General features: G+C 44.7%; 1 protein-coding gene across 5 annotated transcripts in view; it reads left to right on the top strand.

Moving 5' to 3' along the window:
• agtpbp1 (ATP/GTP binding carboxypeptidase 1) overlaps window positions 1-13,303 on the top strand; it is a 39,576-nt gene extending 26,273 nt beyond the window's left edge. For 4 of the 5 annotated variants that reach the window (XM_075467833.1, XM_075467834.1, XM_075467837.1 and 1 more), the window contains one exon: window positions 11,384-13,303. In XM_075467833.1, the coding sequence (XP_075323948.1) occupies window positions 11,384-11,555 (172 nt within the window). In that variant the 3' untranslated portion in view covers window positions 11,556-13,303. The remainder of the gene's footprint in view (window positions 1-11,383) is intronic. The other variant, XM_075467835.1, reaches the window with a different exon arrangement.
• Window positions 13,304-13,607: the final 304 nt, after the last annotated feature.

The raw sequence follows: 13,607 nt of genomic DNA, 5'->3' as shown, positions 1-13,607 counted from the left end.
TGCAGCCCAGTCAGGAGACCATTCTCTGAAAGAATTAGAGGAGAAAGAGGCCGGCCAAACCTCCTAAACCACCTCAGGTAAACATGCCTGTTACATGTCTAATTCCCAATGTGACCCCACAGACCCACAGTAAAAACAATACCCAGGGACATAATCATGGAAAAAAAAAAAAAACCTGTCCCATCTTGACTCCACGCATGGGAACCAACCCAAGCCACACAGGAGTGAGAAAAGAAGAAATAAGAAAAGCAACTCACATCTCAAGTGTAGAAGTAGTCATACAATCAACATCTTATCCAGCAGTAAGAAAGGTACATCACCCTTTCACATCATCCAATAGAACCATAACACTCATTAACACATAACAAGCGAATATACAAAACCTCAGTACACCCCTGCAAACCCTATGGAACCGCCTATCAGTTAGCCTTTATTTTCTGCTCCATCATCTCAATAAGCCTAACCACAGGCTTAAACAATCTCCCCGCTCTAGACCTAACGCCTACTGAAGCGTCCACTGGTAGCACTGGAACAGCTGCATCACATAGTGTAGGAACGTGGTCACTTGACTCAGCAACATCAGCCAACGCAGGGCAAGATCCATCACCCTGACCAGATCCTATGTCACACAACTCAGAGACTGGTGTCCGGGGATTCTGAGATTGAAGCTCCACTGACACCAGAGAAGGGAGTGGATCACCCGGACAACTAGGTTGGTCGGAACCACCATCTTGTGACTGAGCCAGAGATGGTTCAAGATGTGTATCATGCAGGACATCGTGACAATGGTCATCAACCTCCAGACTCTGGTCACTAGACCCCTCAGACGGCAACTGAGAAACCCAGACTTTAGTCCTGTATTCCACTGCATCTGTCGACATGTCATCATCCATAACAACATCGCCCCCTATTGCATGTGGGTAATCAGAAGCAGAAGACACAGACAAGTCCTGCTCATCTTCAGAACCCGGGTCAGGCAACGGCAGAAAGTTGACCGGTGTTATCAGGTTGCGGTGAACCGTTTTCACATTACCAGTCACGCTATGCTGAACCTTAAAGGTGTGACTGTCAACATTAACCCCAATGACAAGGTAAACGACATCCTCCCAACGATCAGCAAGCTTGCGCTTACCACGTTCACCCTTGTTGGCCAACAATACACGATCCCCGACCTCAACTGGGGCTCCCCGGACCTTACGGTTGTACAGTTCAGCGTGTCTCCTCAACTGTTTGGAAGCTGAAACTTGTGCAACACCCATAGCTTCCTTCAGACTCCGTTTCAGAAACTGAACATACTCATCATAACTCATGATCTCAGGGACGTTCAAGACAGAGCCAAAAGCAAAGTCAACAGGCAGCTTAGGCGTCCTCCCAAACATCAGGAGAAACGGGGCATACCCTGTGGTCTCGTGGATGGTGCAGTTGTAAGAAAATGTGAGAGATTTCAGCGCCTGAGGCCACCTCTGCTTTGACCTTGGGGGCAGGGCCCGAATCATGCTACCCAGCGTCCTGTTCATCCTTTCACATGAGCCATTGCCCATCGGATGATATGGCGTCGTGTGGGATTTCTGAACACCGGCAATCCTCAAAAGATCAGCAATAAGGGCACTCTCGAAATTAGCCCCCCTATCTGAATGAATGCGCTTCGGAAACCCATACACACAAAAGAAGTTGTGCCACAACTGGTGGGCTACAGCTTTGGCGGATTGGTTAGGACACAGAAACGCATTAGCCATTTTTGTGAAATGGTCTGTGACTACAAGCACATCTATTGACCGGTTGTTAGAATCTTCCGCACACCAGAAGTCAATACAAACAAGTTCAAGAGGTTCCGACGTCACAATGTTCTCCAGCGGTGCCCTAGCTTCCGGTTCGGGAGTTTTGCTCAGCACACACCGCCTACAAAGTTTCACATGCTCCCTTACGTCCTTCTCCAGGCCTGCCCAGTAGAAGCGTTGCCTCGTAAGGTACAGGGTCCGTTGTTGGCCCTGGTGACCAGCTTCATCGTGAACCCCCTCCAACACTCTTCCTTTCAGAGAAGCGGGGACCACATACAAGAAAGACTTGGTCTTCGTAACAGGGCTCTTTGACACACGATACAACACGCCCTTCTGCATGCAAAGCTTTTCCCAACTCTTTAGTAGATGTAAAACATTAGCTGGTTCTAAAGCACGCTCTCTCCTAGATGGTCTTCGTCCCCTTTCCACAAAGAAGATCACCCTGTTCAGCATTGTGTCGGCTCTCCTTATCCATCAGCTGGTCATGAGACAGCACATCAGTTCCAACTAATTCCACCGGTAACACTGCCTGCGGAAGCTGTGGCAGCAACAATGCATGGGATGTCATCGAACCTTCCTGCAACTTATGCGACTGCAGAACAGCTGCCACTTCCTGACAAGACAGAGCCCCAGGCCGGACAACAGCAGCACACTGGCAGGCGACAGAAGGTCCTACCACAGAGGTCCTCTCAAACGGGTGAGTAGACCACCGAAATACATCCTGCACCTGGTCATTACAAACAGCATCAGCTTCGGCCAACAACGTCTTGTAAGCCACTCTTGTCAAACGGTGAAGTGCACTTGCATGAACAAAGGGCTCCCTGCTCAGGGCGTCTGCAACAATGTTCTTGGGACCCGGAATGTATTTGATGTCGAACTGGTATGGTGCAAGCTTGGCAACCCATCTCTGTTCGCATGCATCAAGTTTAGCTTTGGACAAAATATATGTTAACGGATTATTATCCGTCCACACAGTAAACGGGTGTCCCCTTAGCCAATGATGGAACTTGTCGCAAACTGCCCATTTCATAGCAAAGAACTCTAACCTGTGTGCCGGATACCTTGACCGTGCCACTGTCCCCCCGTCTGGCACCTGCGACAAGACAGCTCCAAGGCCCTTGCTTGACGCGTCCACTGAAAGAAGAAAAGGCACCCCGAAATTTGGGTGAGCCAAGACAACTTGATCCAGCAGAGCCTGTTTCAACAAAAGAAAGGCCTGTGTACACTCCTCTGTCCAGTCAGCAGCCACCATTGTCCGCTGGAGAGGGCGACACTTTCTTCTCTTTTGGAGAGGAGCGGTTTCGCTATTGAGGAAAAACCCTCAATGAACTGTTGGTAGAACACCACCATTCCCAGAAAAGATCGTATCTTCCGCTGTGAAGGAATCCCTGTTCCGTCTTCCATAAGGTCTGTCTCAGATAGGGCAGTAATAGCCCGCACCTTTTCAGGATCAGTAGCAATGCCCTCCGCACTCACAATATGGCCAAGGAACCTCACAGATTTCTGTAAGAAATTACATTTCTTTGGAGCAAGTTTCAAATTGTGCTCCTTAAGACGGTCAAAGACCATTTCGAGACGTTCCAAGGCTATATCCTCGGTCGGAGCAAACACTAGGACATCATCCAAGTAGCAAAGGAGACTCAGAAAATTCTGATCCCCGAAGATCGACAGCATCATCCGCATGAAAGTTGCCGGACTATTGCACAGACCCTGCGGTAGGCGGTTGTATTCATACAACCCAAATGGTGATGTGAAAGCCGTGTATCTCTTGTCATCTTCATGAACCTCAACATTGTAGTAACCAGATGTGAGGTCCATGGTAGAGAAAAAGGCGTTGCCACCCAGTGCCGCGAGAGCATCAGCCTGATGGGGTAATGGATGTGCATCCTTAATGGTGCGGGCATTGATCCAACGAAAGTCGGTACAGAGTCTCAGGTCCCCAGACTTTTTCCAAACGAGGACCAAAGGTGAAGCAAAGTCACTACTGGACTTTCTTATGATCTCTCGTTCTTCCATCTCATTCAATACCTGTCTGAGTTTCTCATACTGGGTAGGTGCTATGCGTCGGTATGGCAACCGAAAGGGTCTCTCATCACTGAGTTTAATTCGGTGAACACAGCCCTTAGCCTTTCCACAGTCCAACTTATGCCTGGAAAAGATGGACTCGTACCGAGCTATCAGCTGGACAAGTTTCTCTGTGCAAGCAGAAGACACATCACAAGAATCCACATCAATGTCAGCCAACCCCAGTTCATGTAAAATTGAGGTTGGTCCACCATGAGGCCCACTGGGACCTCCATTCTCGTCACGACAGTCTGGGAGGCTTGAATCCTCAGACGTCAGGCGAGAGTCTTTCCCATCGTCAGTTACAGCATCACCTGACTCTTGCACCTGTTGCTGGACAACACATTGTGCGCTATCACACATATCAGGGCAGTCAAAGTCTTCCAACTCTACACAAGGGTAAACATCTGCAAGCTTGGTATTTTGTTTCAGTGTCACAGGCTTATCAGAAGGATTTATCACTTTAAGGGGCAGCCAACCATCACCATGAAGCAATGCCACAGTCCTCCCGATCAACACAGACTGTGGACGTGACCTAGCAGTAGTAGGCTCGATGATGACAGCACTACCAACTGCTATGTTGCCAACATGCTGAAGCCGAGCCCAAACCAAATATTCCCTTAAAGGTTCAAGAGTCACAGACTTTTTTATCTGTACCGTGCCCACCTTTTCGGGGATGTCACTGCCTGACCACACCTCCACGTTAGCCAACAAGCTCAGCAACTTGCGTTGCTCAGCGTCACTGTTCTCAGGGGCAGGCGTGTGGCTTAAAGTATCCCTTGAAGATTTCAAACACCGAATCACGTATTTCAAAAGATTACTCCCCACAATGAGATCATCATTTTGTGTAGCTACCACTAACGTTGGAACAATCACTGGAAAGCCAAACAACTCAATCTCTAGGTCACAAACTCCCAAAGGATTAGTCCGTGACCCTCCACAACCAACCAAGACCACATCTGTGGGTGCCAGAGAGAGGCTCTTCATCACTCCCTCTTGTGACAGTCGCTTCCAAACTCTGGAACTCAAGCTGCATGCCATTGAACCACTGTCGAGCATAGCATCCACCTCCACTTTGTTACCAATCAGTACCTTAGCACGGAAGAGCTCGTCATAAGGGGCAACTCTCTGTGTGTTCTGTAAAATGACTTTACTCTTTAGTTTCAGCTCCTCACATACGCTATTGTAAACGGATTCCAAATCATCATTTGTTGTGCTTGGGGTTTCGATTACTGGCCCAACATTTGCCCCCCCAAAATGTTGGCCCACTAGTTTCCCTCTTGCTGGGTGGTGGTTTTACAGGCAGCCCCACCTGCTGGCTGAGGTATTACTGACTTTGGACAATCAGCACGTGTGTGGCCAGAAGCATAACAGAGGAAACAGAGATGGTTAGACCGACAATGAAAACGAGTATTGTGCCCCCTGTCTCCACACACTTCACATGGCAGCGAGGTTCGCACTCTGTTCCTGGGGCCCCCCTGTGATTGGCGTCCTGGTCTGTCACAGTACTGAGCCTGCTGAGGTCCCTGTCTGAGAATGTTCTCCAACATGCTAAGAATACGGTCTAGAGGCTCTGCAGGCTCCTGAGCTAACTGGCATAAAGCTGGGCCTGTGTTTACATTACTGGCAGGCTTACCAGTAGGTAATGAAGAATGGAGGCCTGGACTAACAAGACAGAACAAGAAAGGGGTTACTGCGGACGCCTACTCTAACCACCTCCCTCGCCTTCCCCATTAGCCTGTTCATGACTTCTTCAGCCTGCTCCGTTACAGGTATCGCCTGAGATATGTCATGACCACTGTCTCCCATTCATGGACTGTATAAGCGTCGATGCCGTTCCCTTTAAAGCATACTGGCTCTCTGACATCCGACTTCACTACCCAATTCACGAGAGAAGGGTCTGCCCCCCTCGATCCGGATGCGTTACTAGCAACATTCGTACTTGTGCCACTACTAAGCTGTGATGCAATGCAGGAAGCAATACTCTCTCCTATTGACATTCCAATTTCTTTAGCTATGCTAGCAATAACATGAACTGAAGAATTGCTCACATTTTCGCCAGGTAAATCGTGCCCAACACAGCCAATTTGGGGTGAGGCAGCAAAAGCATCATCAGTATTCGAAATGTCCTCGAGATTCGGCATAGGGGTGGACGTGATGGGTGGAGACTGGAACCTCGCCCTACACACAGGTGTTATAGGAGTGTACATGGACGCCCCTCTCCCCCTACCAACACCAGCACCGAAGTCCATGGTTAGCACGACAGGCACAGGAAAGACAGAAAAAAAAAAATAAATAAAAAGACAAAAGTGTCTGAATATATGCACCTATAAAAAAAATTAAATCATGTGACAAGCAAAACTTGTAAACGAAACCAACTCAAACAAAGTAACAGAAAATAGCAGTCATATGATCAAAATCACTGATAATGATGACAAAAAAAATTGAGACTGAAGGCACACAGCCAACAATCCAACAAAAACAATTAAAATGCACCAAAATGAGTTGAAATAAACAAAAACAAATAAAATAATGCTCAAATCACTCACAGGTGACAAAATGTCAAAACCTCACTTCAGTATGAAAAACAGTGAAGAAATTGACCCCTGCTGTCACAAAAAAAAAAATAAATAAAAAACTCCCGCCCACCTGCTGGCGAAAGGGTGACACTGCACCAAACAAACAATGGCTGCTTCAATGACGCAGCTGCAACCACGGTAGTTTTCCCCGGGAAACGATGATCACTCTCCCGACGTGAAGAATCCTGGAGTACGGTCGCGGCACCATTGTAACCGTTGTCTGCGTTGTGTTAAGCTTTTTTGAAGAAGGACCGACACTCTTAACTTCAGGACTGGACTTTTATTGCCTGAATATTGATAAAGCATACGACTGGTCAGCTCACGGTCAAGCACAGCACTCGTTCGGCACAGCATGGGCTCAATCCTCGTGCACTGGCTTGTGTACAACAACAACAGGTAGAAATAAATATATAAACAAAAACACATGTACCTGAATATTGATAAAGCATACGACTGGTCAGCTCACGGTCAAGCACAGCACTCGTTCGGCACAGCTTAATGAGAGAAAGTTAGCAAGTTTAGCTTAGCCTTCGAGCCAAGATCGCTAACAAACATTACATTACAAGATGAAAACACATTTAGTCAAATGCAATGTTGTTGCCATCTTACTGAGCATGATATACAAATAATAATAATGCTAACTGCATTATTACATTAAATACAGTTTCCATATAACGCTGTGCTTTGTGTAACAACCTTACCATGGGCTCAATCCTCGTGCACTGGCACTGCGCATGTGTCACAGCCCATATTTATGTACTAAGGAGAGCCCTGCCGACCAGTGAGCATCCAAGATACATGAACAACAGCAAATATGATTGGCAGTCACTGTGGAAGTGGAATCAACACTATACACCCGTTACATGAGCATCATTGGCATTCTATCAGTTCTGTCACACAGTGGAGGTTTTCAGGGTCACATCGAGAAGTCGGTGACACAGGACTGCACACTGAGGATTAAATGCACATTGAACATGTAAACTAGCTTGCCTGTCGGCGTGGCCAGAATACATTTGCATGCTGTTATGCACCTAAGTATCAGTGCAGTCAAGGGACACTGAATGTGTTCTTAGTTCAGCTGTATGACGAATGTTAATCTCACCAGTCGACACAGTTTAATGCACATCTTTATTTCCACATTTCTTTGTACAGGAGTATAATCAGTGATTCTTTCACTCATTTTAAAGAATCGGTTTTAGTTTTTCATACGTTTTTTTTTTTTTATCTATGACGACATCTTCTTAGTACAAACAAACATTCTTCAAACCAACTGTGCCTTTTATAGCCCGTGCCTTCCAACCGCCAAACTGTGTGAATAATAGAATCAAGTTGAAATGATAAAAGGTTCCCTCCTTCAAATTACGGCCAAAAAAAATGAACTCATAATACATCCAAAAGTAATACAAATGTTTCTTCCAATTTTGGTATTTTAACAGATACTATTTAATAAAATCCGTTCTTTTAGCTTCTGTCATCACACTCATGCAAATATTACCAAGCTAAATTTCATGAAACTTGCCCACAAAGTTTTGGAGGGAATCCAAATTCCTTTCCCGCCATCCACCTATTTTTCTATTCCCGCCTTATCAAATTCAGAGTTGCAGGGGAGCTGGAGCGTTCCTCAGCTGCCCTCCAGGAGAGATGAAGGGTACACCCTGGGCAGGTCGCCGGGCCATTGTAGGACCAAAAAAGGCGACTATGCATCCTACACTCACTCCAGTGCTCATTTTAGAATCACCAGTTGACCCAACATGCATGAGTACCTGTAGAGAACATCCAACTCCCCACAGAAATGCCCCAGATGAGATTCGAACCTTCTTGGTAACCTCCGGCATTGCTAACCACCCTGCAGCCCTCCCTGTCCTGTTGCTGTCTAGTTTAAGCGACCGTAAGCAAAATGTCAGAAAAGAGTGAGTCTTTGGCATCTCTTAAAAGTTGATACTTATCCTTTGACTGCCTTTTCTTATTCAGAGTAGGCAGTTTAACCATTCATTCTTTTAGAAATATATGATTTTATTATACAATCCTAACAATTTGCAGAGCGTTGGGATTTAAAGATAAATCCGACTCTAAATGTGGATCCAAATACGTGTTCCTTCAAAAATGGTAGCTACGTCAATGTTTCCTGAGTCTACATCCATATTTTAAGAAATGCATCAGATGGTACAAACAGTGAGTCATCACTACTCTTCTTCATCAGAAAAATTGCCACAGAGCTTCACACGGTATCTAATCGCCTTGACTGAAATTACCAGTCTAGAAATATGTGGTCCACACATTTTGGATTTGACTTTGTTCTGCGATGTCACTTAATTATTAAACTTGGCCAAACGCAGGCTGGGACTGCCAAGGTTATCTTCATTTCTTTTTATTTTAGAATGTCAACGGTCTCTGAAAAGATTTGCGAAAGCGGTTGATTCGGAAGAATGGCTTTATGCATAAAACCACTTAATGCTCACATCTCTTTCTGCCAGCATCTCGCAGTCTCTTTCTTACTAACCTATCTACTCTCATATTGATATATTCATTCATCATTCATGTGTCTGATCATTAAGGGACTCCAAAAGTGTCTGTGTGAGTACCCTCTGGGATTGGTTGCCCTCATCCTCTGGATTTATGGTTTTATGCGTGGGGCTTGGTATGCCAGCACTTACCGTTTAATAGGGCAAACAACGATTGTGGACATTTGGAGGCGCCTCTCAGTGTTCGTAAATGGGCGGCTTCGGGGATGAGTTTGTTTGTTGCGTGACTTTGAGGAGGACAGCGGGATGATGGTTTAGAGTCGCGGAGGTTTCCGATAAGTGAGGGAAAGCAGTTGAGGTTTTAATGTTCATGCATGAATTTGTACGTTAGATGACTGCAGCTGCTTAATCCTGAAAAATAAGCTGGGTTTGATATTTCTGTAATGGCCTGTAATGGTTGATACACAACTTTCATAATTCGTTTGTACAATATTTTGTCTATCATTACACACAAACACACACACACACACACACACACACTTACCGTACATATGCACAATTTCTCTGTATCTCTGTCTCTCTTATGCACTCACACTGTTGGGAGATTGGAGGGAGCTCTTTGTCTGACCCCCCCCCCCCCAATCGACTGTCTCCCTGGGATCCCATTTCAGACCATTAACACCATTAAAAACCCACTAAAGCCACTAAAACCTCAAAGAACCAGCAAGCATTTAACCATTAAGACCCATCGGGAAAAAAAAACAGCCTAACTACCTCATGAGCATCGTTTGTTAGCAGTCTCGATTTTGTTGTGATGTAAAAAATGCATCTTACGCTTCACGTTGCTGTATCTTCACTGCCGACTTTTTGAAGTTTTTTTTCAAATGGACGTTTGATTTGGTTTGAACAAAAGTTATTTTCTGGTATAGAAACAGTTGCTTTCTTTATTAGTGGATGGATTGATTGATCAGAAGCAATTTGGACAGTCTCGTTCGTTGGGGAAATACCAAAAAATAAATAAATAAATATTTACTTTACAAGCTAAAGAAAGTATTTCTTTGTGTATTTTCTTTGTGTTTTGAATTCATTTTGCATTTAATAACTTTATCACAGCACCAAAACAAAAAGATACTGCAGTTCTACTGTAGTTAATACCATAGTTTCCTTTTTTTTTTCCTTCATGAAATAAAAAGACCGTGTTAATGATCTTGATCAGTTTAAAGGGATATTTCTTTGTTACGTGGGGCTTGTGTGAAGCCCTGATGAGTTGACCGTCTCTTGCCTGCAGCTGCTTTCTGTATCAGTCAGCAGTTTGCTTTGTCACTACACTTTTTCAACCATGGAAAGTCTGTTTAGCAGCATGGTCCACAGCGCATTCTAACAACCTTGTGTCATAACGCGGAGCGCGTTTTGCAAATCCGCCGTGTCGCTGATGCAGAAGTGACTAAGTGGGAAAATCCTCAATACAGTAGTTGCACTAACTGCTATTAAAGCTTCGAGGTTTGAGTTGTTTTTAGATGGAGAAAAGATTTTGCCACGGCCTCCTTCTGAGTAGCTTTCAGCTTTTGCTCATCTTATAGAAAACCATCCGATTCTCTAGAATAAGAACGCTCCAAGTCTGAAGAATCGGACGGTTAAAGGGATAGTTCGCCTCTTTTGACATGAAGCTGTGTGACATCCCATATTAGCAATATCATTTATGAACATTGACTTACCCCCTGCTGCGTCCTGTGAGCCGAATTCCAGCTGAGTTTTGGGGTCCACGAAGCTAGTCCGGCTAGTTGGCTGGGGGCACAAAAATAAAGCATTTTGCTTCTCAAAAAAATATCCGTTCAAAAGAGTAATACATTTGCATCACAAAATCGTTGTCCAGGAAAAAGTCAGACCTCACTTCGCTTGGCGCTATTTTTGCCTCCCTTGATATCAATGCGTCCAATGTAAAACTGTGCAGACCGAAGAGCAGACCGAGCACTCCCTAGCCACCTAGCGATAGCTGCACCTGTTACGGTGTTTGCTGCTCGGAAGCAGGGGAGTGCTCGGTCTGCTCTTCGGTCTGCACAGTTTTACATTGGACGCATTGATATCAAGGGAGGCAAAAATAGCGCCAAGCGAAGTGAGGTCTGACTTTTTCCTGGACAACGATTTTGTGATGCAAATGTATTACTCTTTTGAACGGATATTTTTTTGAGAAGCAAAACGCTTTATTTTTGTGCCCCCAGCCAACTAGCCGGACTAGCTTCGTGGACCCCAAAACTCAGCTGGAATTCGGCTCACAGGACGCAGCAGGGGGTAAGTCAATGTTCATAAATGATATTGCTAATATGGGATGTCACACAGCTTCATGTCAAAAGAGGCGAACTATCCCTTTAAAACACAGACTACCAACAAGTGCCTCACACAAGCCCACGTCAGAAATACAAAATATTCCTGTAACATTTAGTTAAACGCTCATTATCTGTGACACCTGCTATAATGACTTTTGTTTTTTCCGTTTATTCAGCAGCTGCTCAACTACCTATGTGTTGGAGGAGGATGAGCCGTCCTTTCTGGAGGAGATAGACTACAGCGCAGAGAGCAACGATGAGGATGCGGAGCCTGAAAGCGAGCTTGCCGTTGAAGTTAACGAGAATCTGGATCAGCTGTCGGACTCTGAAACTAATCACAGGGACTAGTGCCGAGGTGCTCGTTCCCTCTTTACTTGGCGGTTTGAGCTCATAACTAGCCAATGCATGGGTTCTTAGTAGATCTACAGAGAGACAGGGCCTTTCACTGTTTCTGGTGAATGAATAGCTTAGAGTTGCACCTGAACTGTTTGCTCATTTCTGAGATGAATTTATTTAGTTCGCCCAATATAGGCGACACTTGAGGTGCATACTCCATCTGCCTTTCTCTTTATTTACACTGGTATGAGCAACAGTAAGTCGGGGCGGATTTCAGTGAATGTTCTCACCTTTTAGCACCATACTATAACCCTCATAAGCCTCAGACACCATACAGCCTCTGAGATTCACGTGTATAACCAGAGTTGCAAACTGCAGGCACCACCCATGCTAAACTTGTCACAGGGCTGGTGGCTTCTTTAGTGTTTGAAACCCCGCTCACTTGTGACACAGTTCGAGTGTTAAAAAAGAAAGAAAGAGAAACCTTCAAGTGACTGAAGGGAGCCGGGTCTCCTGCTCTGACCAGCTTTAAGGAACTACCAACCTGCCTTCTCGTGAAACTTGTCGCAGATCTCGTCAGTTATCCAGAGTCGCATACGCACACAAAAAAGGTACACAGCTGCACCTGAGCACAGACTCCACCCTTTCTCCTCTGAAAACTATTTACGTCACCTGAATGTAGAATGTTCACGTCTTCAAGAAGACAGATGTTGTACAGTACATGAAATGCAGATGTAAACCCCACAGGTGTGGTTGGTCACATACAGCTGTTAGACATTTAGATGGAATGTATATCCACGTGTACTGTCGGTGTTACTATTGTTTTAATAATAGACGGTATTCTAAAGCAGTAATGAACAATAAGCATGAGCCGCAGTGAGCAGAAAACCATTTTAGCACTTGAACAAACGCAACAGGCGTGAAACAAAGATGAACAAACTGTAACGAGTAGTCACCTGTGAAGTCCTTCAAACCCATCCCAAAGCTGATGGTCACATTGCTGTAATGTTTTAAAGATAATACAAATATTTGCTTCCTTTTTATCCTCTTCTCGTGTGTGTACACTTTGTTGATAGGCTGAGGAGAGTCCCATGCAGACAAAACAGACGGTGCGGCGTATGAGGAGTAAGAAAAGAGTTTGGCTTTTTCTTTCAAGTTCATTCAGTTCCGTTTCTCTTGCATTTGTACATATGCGCATGGCTGGTTTTTATTTGTGTTTTTCTTAATTTATTAAGTTTTTTGGATGCATCGTGTGTGTTTGTATACGAGTCGGTGTGGGTGTAAAACGCGTTTGGAGGAGTATGAGTTATTCCATTATTCAGCTCAGCTAATGCCCTGAAAGTGTTTCTTTTCAATTTGATTATCCACTCTCCTTCTCTCCTTCCATTCATTTTCCATCTCTCTTTTAAGTCCAAACCCCTTTCACTCTTCTTCCTCTGTCCCTCCTCGGTCCAAGACTTTTCATATTTTCTCATGAATATCTTACAAAACTTGGACGGTTATAATTGTGGTTCCATGTGTGCATGTGGAAGGGATGTCCTATGTGTAACATATGCGAGTTCATGTTGTTTTATCGGGATCGTGTGTGCTACTATATTTATGTTTGAAGCCATTTATGTTGACGCATTACTTGGCTACTTTAATTTGTTTTGGTTTTTTTGTGGTAAACAAGCAAAGATGGCGTCTAATTTCAAATAAATTGTGTTGGAGAAAATTGAGGCTAAGAGTGAAAGCATGGGAAATAAAGATTTAAATACACACAGCTGCTGTATTGATTCTGCTTACCTGAACTTTATACTGAAGAATATAGTCTGTGTTGTCAAAGTGATGATTTTTGGTAAAGCCCAAGCAAAATGACCATTTAATTCACCGAGCACCTGTTGCACCTTGGCCAACAAGACAGTAGTTCCCAAGTCAGCAAGTGACATCACTGAGGCATCCATTATAAATGTTGCTTTCAGATGTGGTCATGTGTACCGTCTTCTTGGTAGGGGTCCATATCAAAGCCCTCCTCATATTTGACATTCACAGAAATGATTGAGGCCGTGGTAACTCGACTGAATG

The sequence above is a fragment of the Odontesthes bonariensis genome, chromosome 6 (genome assembly GCF_027942865.1).
Source record: "Odontesthes bonariensis isolate fOdoBon6 chromosome 6, fOdoBon6.hap1, whole genome shotgun sequence".
NCBI classification, from domain to species: Eukaryota; Metazoa; Chordata; class Actinopteri; order Atheriniformes; family Atherinopsidae; genus Odontesthes; species Odontesthes bonariensis.
Note: the sequence above shows the minus strand (reverse complement) of the source record. Positions and strands in the feature narration are given on the sequence as shown.